Source organism: Hyperolius riggenbachi, chromosome 9 (assembly GCF_040937935.1).
Source record: "Hyperolius riggenbachi isolate aHypRig1 chromosome 9, aHypRig1.pri, whole genome shotgun sequence".
In the NCBI taxonomy this organism is placed as follows: Eukaryota; Metazoa; Chordata; class Amphibia; order Anura; family Hyperoliidae; genus Hyperolius; species Hyperolius riggenbachi.
In genome coordinates this window covers 176441474-176453790 of record NC_090654.1, presented here as the reverse complement: position 1 = coordinate 176453790, position 12317 = coordinate 176441474, and the positions used below count along the sequence as shown (strand labels likewise).

At 49.0% G+C, this 12317-nt stretch overlaps 1 protein-coding gene across 5 annotated transcripts in view; it reads left to right on the top strand.

The window, feature by feature from the left end:
• Window positions 1-12317, top strand: part of DNASE1L3 (deoxyribonuclease 1L3) — a 79309-nt gene that overhangs the window by 22421 nt on the left and 44571 nt on the right. For 4 of the 5 annotated variants that reach the window (XM_068253739.1, XM_068253737.1, XM_068253740.1 and 1 more), the window contains exon 1: window positions 10614-10778. The exons of the other annotated variant lie outside the window; for it this stretch is intronic. In XM_068253739.1, the coding sequence (XP_068109840.1) occupies window positions 10647-10778 (132 nt within the window). In that variant the 5' untranslated portion in view covers window positions 10614-10646. Of the gene's footprint in view, window positions 1-10613; window positions 10779-12317 lie in introns of those variants that run through there. 5 annotated transcript variants of the gene reach the window in all.

The window sequence follows — 12317 nt, the reverse complement described above, 5'->3', positions numbered from 1 at the left end:
TCCTTCCCACTGTCAGTCTGACTCCTCCCGCCTTGGAGAGCTCAGGTCTGCGGAAGGAATCTGTGCAGTACTCCTTGCTGCACTGAGGCCTAGTCCTCAAAGTGTTACTGTTACACCAAACACACGTGGCTTACAGCTGCGAGGAGGATTACGAGAGACGCCGGATACGCTGAGGGTTTACAACGAGCCAAGCCGTGGCCCTGGAACTGGGAGATCGGTAGTATGCTTGTGATACGCTTTTAAAGTTTTATATGATGTACGCGCATTACTTTTATTGGAATTATTAAATGTATGGTTTTACACATTGCGAATTGTCTGTGCTTTTGCTCTGAGGCTGTATATAAGAGATAAGAACACAGAGCTGATGCCTGCTTGGGAGTAAGAAGGCTGGACTAGAGGCTGCACGACCCCAATAGACCTACTGCCATTAGTATTTGACGGTGAGCAGGGAGGATATAAGAGTGGAGGGGAGAGCCTGTGTCTAGCTGGTGGTGGTGATCCCCGCTCCCCTACCTACACAAGTAGTGTATGCCTGTGTTGTGCCTTACACCAGAGGGGGTGTGTACTTTTATATCAGTCTGCACTATTATTGTGTTTTTTGTTTATCTTCGAGGTGTATCTGTGCCCAGGAAGGAACTGTGAGGACAAGTTGATCCCTGGATGTATGGACTGAGCGCTTGCTATTTCTTGCGTACATTTTCATACCAGGATTGGTAACTGTATACTAGCGCGCACCACCTAATTTGGAACTGTTGTCTGATCCTTAGCGCTGTGATACCGTGTATATAATTTTTGGAAACACTACACTCTACTCAGGTGAACAGAGGTTAGTCTGTATATCGGATTATCGGTGAGACTGCAGATCACTTATAATCTGGTATATATCTGTATTTCCGGTGATACTGAAGATCACCGGTAATCGGATACTCTCTGTGCCCTCCGATCGTTACACCTGTTTTAAAAGAACAGGCAAATGTTTGTGATTCATGGGGGCTGCCATCTTTGTCATGGGGGAAGCCATCTTTTTGGTTGAAAGGAGGTGACAGGGAGCATAAGACACAGTTCCAACTGTCCTTTGTCCTGATAACCCCTCCCAGCTACACGCGCTAGGCTTCAAATGTCAAATTCAAAATGTAAAAAAAAAAATTGCACCAAAACAGCAGAACAAGAACAACAACATCAGAAATCCCATCATGCTTTGCACAGCATCTGTGGAAAAATGCCCGGGCAGTTTTCTTCTGTGCAGCTAAAAATGAGGCTTGTATAAGAGAAACAAAGTTCTGATGCTGTGAAACTGTTAATGAAACACCAGGCCTTTTCAGTGCTGCTGAGTCGATTTTTAGTCTGGAGGTTCACTTTAAATAAAATGTCGGATAACCCTAGGCAGAAATGCGATGATAAGCATGTACCAAGTATGGAAAAGCAAAGACATTAGACATTATTACGACCAAATGTAGACTGGTTCTTGCCATTGTTTTCCTCATAACCATGTATGGCTGCGAAAGTTGGACCCTAAGAAAAGCAGATAGAAGAAAAATCGACTCCTTCGAGTTGTGGTGCTGGCAACTAGAGATGTTGCGAACCTCCAATTTTCGGTTCGCGAACCGGGTTCGCGAACTTCCGCAGAAGGTTCGGTTCGCGTAAAAGTTCGCGAACCGCAATAGACTTCAATGGGGAGGCGAACTTTGAAAAATAGAAAAAATTATGCTGGCCACAAAAGTGATGGAAAAGATGTTTCAAGGGGTCTAACACCTGGAGGGGGGCATAGCGGAGTGGGATACATGCCCAAAGTCCCGGGGAAAAATCTGGATTTGACGCAAAGCAGCGTTTTAAGGGCAGAAATCACATTGAATGCTAAATTGCAGGCCTAAAGTGCTTTCAAACATCTTGCATTGGTATACATCAATTAGGGAGTGTAATTAGAGTTCTGCTTCACACTGACACACCAAACTCACTGTGTAACGCACCACAAACAGCTGTTTGCGTAGTGACGGCCGTGCTGGACTGGTGCGCCCCGTGGCCAGAGTGTAGGCCGTGGCGATTTTCAAGCCCATATGGTCGCCGGGCTGTGGTAGCTCAATGATAGAACAACAGTGACTGTCCAGCTGATCAAATTTGACAATGAAGCAACGACCTTATTATCTTTTGTGTGCCACCCCCACCCGAGACACTCAAATAGCCGGCGGTCATTGCTTCATTGTGATACGCAAGCCCCTTCACCGCGGCAAGGTAATGATCACGAAGTGGGATGGGCACATGTACATGCCTTTTGTTTTTTGTTGCAGCCCCCCGCAGTGCAGCCAGAAAAATTAGGCAGGCATGTACACGCACCAGAAAAATTAGTGTAGCGGCCGCTGCTAGCAGCGGCCTTAAAAATTCAGGAATCCGCCTAGAGTCCTGGACCCTGTTGGTGGTGGCGGAGAAGGCAAGCGGCCTGCAGGCAGAGATGCTGTGTGTGAGGACTGACTTAGTCTTCGGTCGTGCAGTAGCCCTCCGTGATCCATTCCTCATTCATTTTGATAAAGGTCCGGTACTGAACACTGTCGTGACTTAGGCGACTTCTCTTCTCAGTAACTATGCCTCCAGCTGCACTGAAGGTCCTTCCTGACAGGACGCTAGCGGCAGGGCAAGAGAGAAGTTGTATGGCAAATTGGGACAGCTCTGGCCACAGGTCAATCCTGCGCAACCAGTAGTCCAAGGGTTCATCGTCGCTTTTCGCAGAGTCTACATACACACCTACATCCACTTGAGTTTTTTGATACGGGGGTCCCTCAACAGGCTGGACAACATGAAAGAGGACATCTGCACAAAGCTGGATGCAGATGTACTCTCCATCTCCTCTTGCTCTTCCTCAGTGACGGGATGCAACTCCTCTTCCTCCCCCCAGCCACGAACAATACCACGGGAACGTGGAGCAGCAGAAGCCCCCTGTGACGGCTGCCGCGGTTGTTCTTCTTCCGCCGCCTCTTCCTCCTCCACAGAAACACCTTCCTCATCATCACCATCATCAGAGTCTGACTCCTCTCCTTCCCCACACGACTCCTCTTCTTACTCCTCCTCCCCCCTCTGTGCTGCCGCAGGTGTTGTGGGAACATCGGGTTCGTGTGTAAATGGCTCCCACGACTCCTGCTGACGTAACTCTTCTCGTTCACGCTCCTCCACAGCTGTATCCACCACTCTACGCACGGCACGCTCCAGGAAGTAGGCGTAGGGGATCAAGTCGCTGATGGTGCCCTCATCGCGACTCACCAGTTTGGTCACCTCCTCAAAGGGCTCCATGATCCTGCATGCATTTCGCATCAGTGTCCAGTTGTTGGGCCACAACATCCCCATCCTCCCAGATTGTGTCCTTGTACTGTAATGATACAGGTACTGGGTGACGGCTTTCTCCTGGTCTAGCAGGCGAGAGAACATCAGCAGGGTGGAATTCCAGCGAGTCGGGCTATCGCAAATCAGGCGTCTCACCGGTAAGTTGTTTCTACGCTAAATGTCCGCAAAGCGTGCCATGGCCTTGTAAGAGCACCTGAAATGCCCACACAACTTCCTGGCCTGCTTCAGGACATCCTCTAAGCCTGGGTACTTGGACACAAATCTTTGCACGACCAGATTCAGCACATGTGCCATGCAGGGTATGTGTGTCAGCTTTCCCAAATTCAACGCAGCAATGAGATTGCTGCCATTGTCACACACCACGTTGCCGATATCAAGCTTGTGCGGGGTAAGCCATTGCTCCACCTGTTTGTTAAGAGCAGCCAGGAGAGCTGCTCCAGTGTGACTCTCCGCTTCCAGGCAAGACATGTCTAACACTGCGTGACACCGTCGTACCTGGCATGCAGCATAGGCCCTGGGGTGCTGGGGCTGTGTAGCTGGAGAGGAGATCGTGGCACCAGCCAAGGAGGAGGAGGAGGAGGATGACGGCAGCGAAGCGGTGGTAGCAGGAGAGGAGGTGGCTGGAGGCCTGCCTGCAAGCCGTGGAGGTGTGACAAGTCGGTCCGCTGCGCAGCCACGTACTCCCTGCTTGCTGCCATCGGTCACCAGGTTGACCCAATGGGCTGTGTATGTAATGTAGTGGCCCTGCCCGTGCTTGGCAGACCAGGCATCCGTGGTCAGGTGGACCCTTGACCCAACGCTGTGTGCCATAGATGACACCACTTGCCTCTCAACTGCACGGTACAGTTTGGGTATGGCCTTTTGTGAAAAATAATTGTGGCCTGGTATCTTCCACTGCGGTGTACCAATGGCCACAAACTTACGGAAAGCCTCCGACTCCACCAGCTTGTATGGTAATAGCTGGCGAGCTAATAGTTCAGCCACACCAGCTGTCAGACGCCGGGCAAGAGGATGACTGGCAGACATTTGCTTCTTACGCTCAAATACTTCCTTCATGGACAGCTGGGTACTGCTGTGGGCAGAGGAGAAGGAACCACTGAAGGGAAGAGGCGGTGTGGAGGAGGGTGGCTGTGAAGGTGCAAGGGAGAAAGTGGATGAAGACGATGCACCTGAAGGAGGAAGAGGAGAAGGAGGGTGGTTTGTCTTTTGAGGGGTGCTGCTTTTCCTCAGGTGTTCTTGCCATAGCTGTTTGTGCCTTCTCTCCAGGTGCCTTCGTAAGGCACTTGTCCCTACGTGAGAGTTGGCCTTTCCACGGCTCAATTTTTGCTGGCAGAGACAACAGATGGCTTTGCTCCGATCTGAGACACACACGTTAAAAAATTTCCAAACCGCTGACCCCCCCCTGGGGTGATGGCGCTACGGTGGCATCAGCAGCTGACGTTGAAGGGCATGTGTGCTGGCTGGCCATAGCTGGCGATACATGACGCCAGACACTGCCCCCAGCTGTTTCTGAGGACGAGCTCCCTCTGCTTCTATCATGGAGTCGTCTCCTCCTACTCCTCTCTGACTCCTCCTCTGAACTGTCCCCCTGGTCATCTCCTCTACCGGGAACATATGTGGTATCCGTATAATCGTCATCATAATCCTCCTGGCCAGCTGCGCTTTCCTCAGACACCTCCTCAAGTGCACCATTTCAGGTGGTCCACCATCATCCCCATCCACACACGTTACGTCCATACTATCGCCACCTAACTCAGACGTATGAGGTGGTGTACCTGCGCCTTCTTGTTGTTGTGACAGTAGTGGCTGGGAATCAGTTATTTCACCACCACCACCAAATGTGGTGTTCTGTGTTAAATACTCAAGCACCTCCTTACGATTTTGGGAAGTGATGGCACGTGCCTTCTTCTGAGCACTGTATTTTGGGGCAGGTCCGCACGAAATCAGAGCAACACCACCTCGCACAGACCTGCCGGTGCCTGGTGGCCTTCCTCTGGGTCTGCCTCTACCTCTTCCTCTACCTGGTTTGTCCATTTTGTCCATCTCGGGGGGATGCTAGCTATATGCAGTGAGGTGGGTTCTCACTCAACACAACAGGTAGTTAGATGCAGTGAGGTGGCCAGGTGGGTTCTCACTCAACACAACAGCTAGTTAGATGCAGTGAGCTGGGTTCACTCAACACAACGCTAGGTATATGCAGTGATGAGGTGGGTTAAGTATACACAACAGGTACTGGGTAGTTAGATGCAGTGAGCTGGGTTCACTGAACAGTAAAGGTACTTAAGATGCAGTGAGGTGGGTTCTCACTCAACACAACAGGTAGTTAGATGCAGTGAGGTGGCCAGGTGGGTTCTCACTCAACACAACAGCTAGTTAGATGCAGTGAGCTGGGTTCACTCAACACAACGCTAGATATATGCAGTGATGAGGTGGGTTAAGTATACACAACAGGTACTGGGGTATATGCAGTACTGGATAGTACAATGTGCAGCTCCCTGTCACACACACAGGTAGTCACTGAATGTGCTGGGCTGCTGGCAGTGGCACACACACTATCAATTAGCAATGCTGTGCATGCAACAAAAGTGTCAGTTTGACACACAGAAGAAAAAAAAAAGTACAGGATGAGCTCTGACAAGAGCTATTGAGGGGTGCTATACAGGCCCGGCCCTAGACCATTTGCCGCCTGAGGCAAATTTTAAAGAAGACGCCGCCCCCCCCCCCCCCCAAGCCGTGGGTGTGCGGGGGCCGCCCGAGCTGGAGGGGATAGCGGGCAGGAAGGGGGTATTGGGCCTAGCGGCGGGGAGGGGGGTCGGACCCCCCCTCCCTCGCCTGGGTCCCCCGTCCTCCGCTCCCCTCCAGCTTGTTAGGTCGCTGGCTGGCTGCAGCTATAAGAGGCAACGGGCGGGGATCACTCACCTCTTCCTCGTTCCAGCCTGCGCTCCACTGACGTCACTTCCTGCTACGCCGCAGGAAGTGACGTCAGTGGAGCGCACGCTGGAACGAGGAAGGTGGGTGATCCCCGCCCGTTGCCTCTTATAGCTGCAGCCAGCCAGCGACCTAACAAGCTGGAGAGGAGCGGAGGACTAGGGACCCAGGCGAGGGAGGGGGGGTCCGACCCCCCTCCCCGCCGCTAGGCCCAATACCCCCTTCCTGCCCACTATCCCCTCCAGCTCGGGCGGCCCTCCACACCCACGGACGGGCGGGCGCCGCCCCCCCAGAAGTGCCGCCTGAGGCAAACGTTTCACCCGGCCTCATGGGCGGGCCGGCCCTGGTGCTATAAAAGCAATAACTATCAGCCAGGAGCAAGCTAAGCAGCCAAGAACCTAACTAATCTGTCCCTAGAAGAACAAGTCTGCAGCAGCTCTCCCTAGTCTGTCTAATAGCAGGCAGACGAATGACTGTAATGGCCGCTGGAGGCTGCCTTATATAAGGGGGGTGGGGCTCCAGGGCTTAGTGTAGGCTGAATGGCTACAATGTGCCTGCTGACTGTGATGCAGAGGGTCAAAGTTGACCCTCATAGTGCATTATGGGGCAAATCGAACTTACGCAAAAGTTCGCCTGGTGCAGGCGAACGCGAACCCCCAAAGTTCGCCTGGAACCGTTCGCCGGCGAAACGTTCGCTACACCTCTACTGGCAACTGTTGCTTCGCATTCCATGGACAGCAAGAATGGGTACTTAGACACAAATCTCTGAATTATGAGATTCAGCACATGTGCCATGCAGGGTACATGTGTCAACTTTCCCAAATTTAAAGCCGAAATGAGATTGCTGCTGTTGTCACACACCACGTAGCTGATCTCCAGTTGGTGCGGGGTCAGCCACTGATCCCCCTGTTTGTTCAGAGCAGCCAGGAGAGCTGCTCCAGTGTGACTCTCCACTTTGAGGCAAGACATGTCTAAGATGGCGTGACACCGTCATACCTGGCATGCAGCATAGGCCCTGAGGAGCTGGGGCTGTGTAGCTGGAGAGGAGATCGCAGCACCAGTAGAGTTGAACTGCCACTCAGCCAAGAAGGAGGAGGAGGACGACAGCGAAGAGGATGTAGAGGAGGAGAGGAGGTGGCAGCAGGCCTGCCTGCAAGCCGTGGAGGTGTCACTAGGTCCGCTGCACAGCCACGTACCCCCTCCTTGCCAGCGGTCACCAGGTTGACCCAATTGGCTGTGTAAGTAATGTACCTGCCCTGACCGTGCTTGGCAGACCAGACATCTGTGGTCAGGTGGACCCTTGACCCAACGCTGCGTGCCAGAGATGACACCACTTGCCTTTCAACTTCATGGTACAGTTTGGGAATCGCCTTTTTGGAGAAATAATTGCGGCCTGGTATCTTCCACTGCAGTGTCCCAATGGCCACAAATTTTTGGAAGGCCACAGAGTTCACCAACTGGTATGGTAACAGCTGGCGAGCTAACAGTTCCACCAAGCCAGCTGTCAGATGCTGGGCAAGGGGGTGATTGGCAGAAATTGGCCTATTCCGCTCAAAGATTTCCCTCACGGACACCTGGCTGCTGCTGTGGGCAGAGGTGCAGAAATCGCTCAAGGTGAGAAGCAGAGTGGAGGAGGGTGGCTGTGATTGTGAAGGTGCAAGGGAGAAAGCGGCTGAAGATGATGCACCTGAAGCAGGAAGAGGAGAAGGAGGATGGCTTTGCTTTTGTGTGCTGCTTTTCCTCTGGTGCGCTTCCCATTGCAGTTTGTGCCTTTATTCCATGTGCCTTCGTAAGGCAGTTGTCCCTACAGGGCTGTTGGCCTTTCCACGGCTCACTTTTTGGTGGCAGAGAGAACAGATGGCATTGCTCTGATCTGAGACAGACACGAAAAAATTTCCAAAACCGCTGAGCCCCCTGGGGTGATGGCACTATGTTGGCTGGCTGTCCATAGGTGGCAATACATGACACTGGACACTGCCACCAGCTGTTTCTAAAGACGAGTTCCCCCTGCTTCTTTCAGCAACCCTACTCCTCTCTGACTCCCCCTCTGAACTGTCCCCCTGGTCATCATGTCTCTTAGGATCCCACGTGTCATCCGTATCATCATCATCATCATAATCATCCTCCCCAGCTTCGCTTGCCTCAAACACCTCATAAACTGCACCAACAGCAGGTACTTCATCATCCTCCTCCTCACACGTTACGTCCATAGTGTCGCCTAATTCAGACATATGAGATGGTGTAACCTGCTTAGCGACTTCATCTGGTTGTAACAATAATGTCTGTGAATCAGTTAATTCCCAACCAAATAACTCCTGCGAAGTGTCAAATGCAGCGGATGTGGTGTTTATAGTAGCGTTGGTGGTTGCGGAAGATGAGGTGTTCTGTGTTAAATAGTCAACCACGTCCTGACAAGCTTGGGAGTTGATGGGATGTGCCTTCTTCTGAGCACTGTACTTTGGTCCAGGGCTGCACGAAATCACATCAGCATGACCTAGAATAGACCTGCCGGGTGGCCTGCCTTTGGGTCTGCCCCTGCCTCTGCCTCTACCTGTTTTGTCTATATCGAGGGGGATAAAGTGAAAGGTATGCACTGACTTGACTAATACAATGTGCAGTCACACAGGTGCAGTGAAAGGTATGCATTGACTGGTATTACAATACAATGTGCAGCTGTCACACAGGTGCAGTTAACAGGTATGCAAGGACTGGTATATTACACAGCGTGCGGTCACACAGGTACTGAGTGTGAACAATTATGCAATGACTGGTATTACAAATTTGCAGCTGTCACACACAAAGGTACCGTGAACAGGTGCAGTGACTAGTGGTATATAACACTGCGTGCGGTCACGCAGGTAAGTAGGTAGTTGCACTGAACAACAGGTGGGTATGCAGTGATTAGTATTACAAATGTGCACCTGTCACACACACACAGGTACTGTGAACAGGTGCAGTGACACTGCGTGTGGTCACATAGGTAGGTAGGTAGGTAGGTAGGTTCACTGAACAACAGGTGGGTATGCAGTGATTGGTATTACAAATGTGCACCTGTTTCACACACACACACACACACACACACACAGGTACCGTGAACAGGTGCAGTGACACTGCGTGCGGTTATGTAGGTAGGTAGGGGCACTGAACAACAACAGGTGGGTATGCAGTGATTGGTATTACAAATGTGCAGCTGCCTGTCACACACACAGGTAGTCACTGAATGTGCTGGGCCTGGCAGTGGCACAGTAGGAATTACCAAGACTGTATATGCAACACAAGTGTCTGTGGCACCCACACACAAAAAATAGATCACAAGAACAACATTAGCTTTCAAAAGAGCTGTTGAAGATGAGGAGTGCTTTTTAGCAATAAGATCAGCAAGAAGGAGCAACCTAACAAGCCTAACACAAGAGCTCTACTAAGCCTTCCTTGTCAGCAGCAAGGTTCTCTTCCTTCTCTAATTACTGCAGCCACACGAGTGAGGGAAATGACTGACGCAGCCTGCGTTTTATAAGGGGGGGGGGCTTCAGGAGGGAGTATAGCTTGATTGGCTACCCTGTGCCTGCTGACTGTGATGTAGAGGGTCAAAGTTGACCCTAATGATGTAATATAGGGGGCGGGTCAAACTTGCATAAAGTTTGTGGTTCACCGCGAACGCGAACCACTGAAGTTTGCGCAAATAATTTTACGGTCGAACCGTTCGGGCCATCTCTAATCAATATGTCATGCAAAGGAGAAGAATCATAACCAGTTGCTGATCATATTGATATACTAGATCACTACTAATACTATTTAGGTCAGCACCATCCATATAACAAATACAAAACACAAAATTGTGTTCAATTATTTCCTGTGCAACTGGTCATAAACAGAATGTCATGCAAAGGAGAAGAAAAACCACAATCCCACCAGGGAATATAAATTGAATAAGTCCTTATTAAGTCCTTATTTTCCCAGGTGCTAGTATGGTTTTTATTCTCCTTTGAATGATATTCTGTTTTTGACCAGTTGCACAAGGAATAATTAGACACAATTTTGTATTTAATATATGGTTGGTGCTGACCTAAATAGTATATACAATATATCAATATGATCAGCATTGAGTTATAATTCCTTTTTTGATCACAAGTCTATCACGTTGGTTTTGATCTAGCATATAGAAGTGTGCTTATCCTAAACAAATCACTCTAAGCAAATAGAAACCCTATGTGCTTTTTTTAAGTAGAAGGATTTACAGTAAAGTGCCAATAAACATGCAGAAATGTGCAGATGTGGAGGAGCTTGCAGTTCCTGTTTGATTACACAGGGGCTTTCACATGGGACTTCCAGCAGAGTGCTCAGTCTGGAACAGGCAGGGAGCTGAATACATCTTTCCTGGCGAGAAAGCCATGAAGTCGATCCCTCTGCTACTTGCATTGTGTTTCATTGGTGCTGCAAGCCTTCGAATATGCTCCTTCAATGTACAAATTCTTGGAGAAGCCAAGTGTGCCAAGCCTGAAGTTACCCTTGTGCTTCAAAAGGTCAGTACATATTACTCTGTGTAATGCTCTCTGATATTCACTACACATTGCACATAATCAGGAAATCAGCTAATAAGTAGATGTTTTGACAGTTTACAGGATTAATAAGTAACAATCTGAATTTCTCCAAGAATAATTCTGCAAATCTATGATAAATTGAAAGCACTCAAAAACATATGTAGATTATTGGCTGTGCCTCAGTCTGCCCTCTCACTCTCAAGAGCCTCATGATCATAGCTGAAAGTTGGTCAACTCATGTTTGTGCAAGAAAAGCGCACCCCCATCCAACCTGCCCACTCCCCCTACGGTTTGGCACAGACACTTTGAGCTGGCGCACTGGCAAATGAAGAGGCTGCTAAGTTTGTGTACAGCCAAAGACTTTGAGAAAGTTTATGTTTACGTAGAATATTTCAGAGGCTATCTAGGTGGTCAGCAGAATAGTGCTTTTACATACATAGCTGTATTAACTACACTTTGAATGAAGCAGTTAACTCAGTATAAGGTAGTACTAGTTAGTTTGGTGGAATTTTGTTTCTATCAATGAGGTACTGTTTTATGCAGTACAAAGGTTAGAGGAGTTTAGCATGAGGGTTAGAGACTCAGGTTAGTGCTAAGATAAGGTTAGGGTTTTTGTAAAGTTACATCGTTATCAAGGTTGAAATCAGACAAAGTTCAACCTCTGGAACCTCTCTGTACTATAATCCAAGACAGGAAATGCCACAGGGGGATAAACGCCTTTACTGGATCACAATATCACCCTGCTAAACCTTGTAATTAGACCTGTGCATACCATTTAGTGTAAACGAAGCATTTAAATGCAAATCTATAATTTGCCAACTATTTGCTGTTGTAAGATGTAACACACTTTAACCACTCTAACTTTAAATAATCCTGTTCTAACAATATAGCAAAATATCCTTCCATTCATATGCAATGTTTTCTTGTCCTAGAGAACCTGGAGATCATTTGCCAAGCTTCTATATTACCCTAGGATGCACCCACTTATGCTAATTAGATTGCCTCTGTGTTGTATTTTTTCCATTCCAATTAAACTAAGATTTAACCTTTGTTTGACCATTCATCCCTTAATTTAGTTTAAGTGGCACCCAACCTGTATTTCCTATCCCATCATTACATGTGATTTATACAGAGGAATCGGCATATTAGCATCACATTTTTTATTTCCCCTTTTATCTAGCCCAAAATGTTATTTGCTGTAGCTGCTGCTGCTTGGCATTACATATGGTTTCTTAAAGAGAAACTCCGACCAAGAATTGAACTTTATCCCAATCAGTAGCTGATACCCCCTTTTACATGAGACATCTATTCCTTTTCACAAGCAGACCATCAGGGGGCTCTGTATGGCTGATATTGTGGTGAAACCCTTCCCACAAGAAGCACTGAGTACCAAGGTACGTCTGGCAGTTTCCTGTCTGTGAACCTTGTTACATTGTGGGAAATAGCTGTTTACAGCTGTTTACAGCCGTTTCCAACTGCCAAAACAGCAAGCAGCAGCTACATCACTTGCCAGCAGTAAAA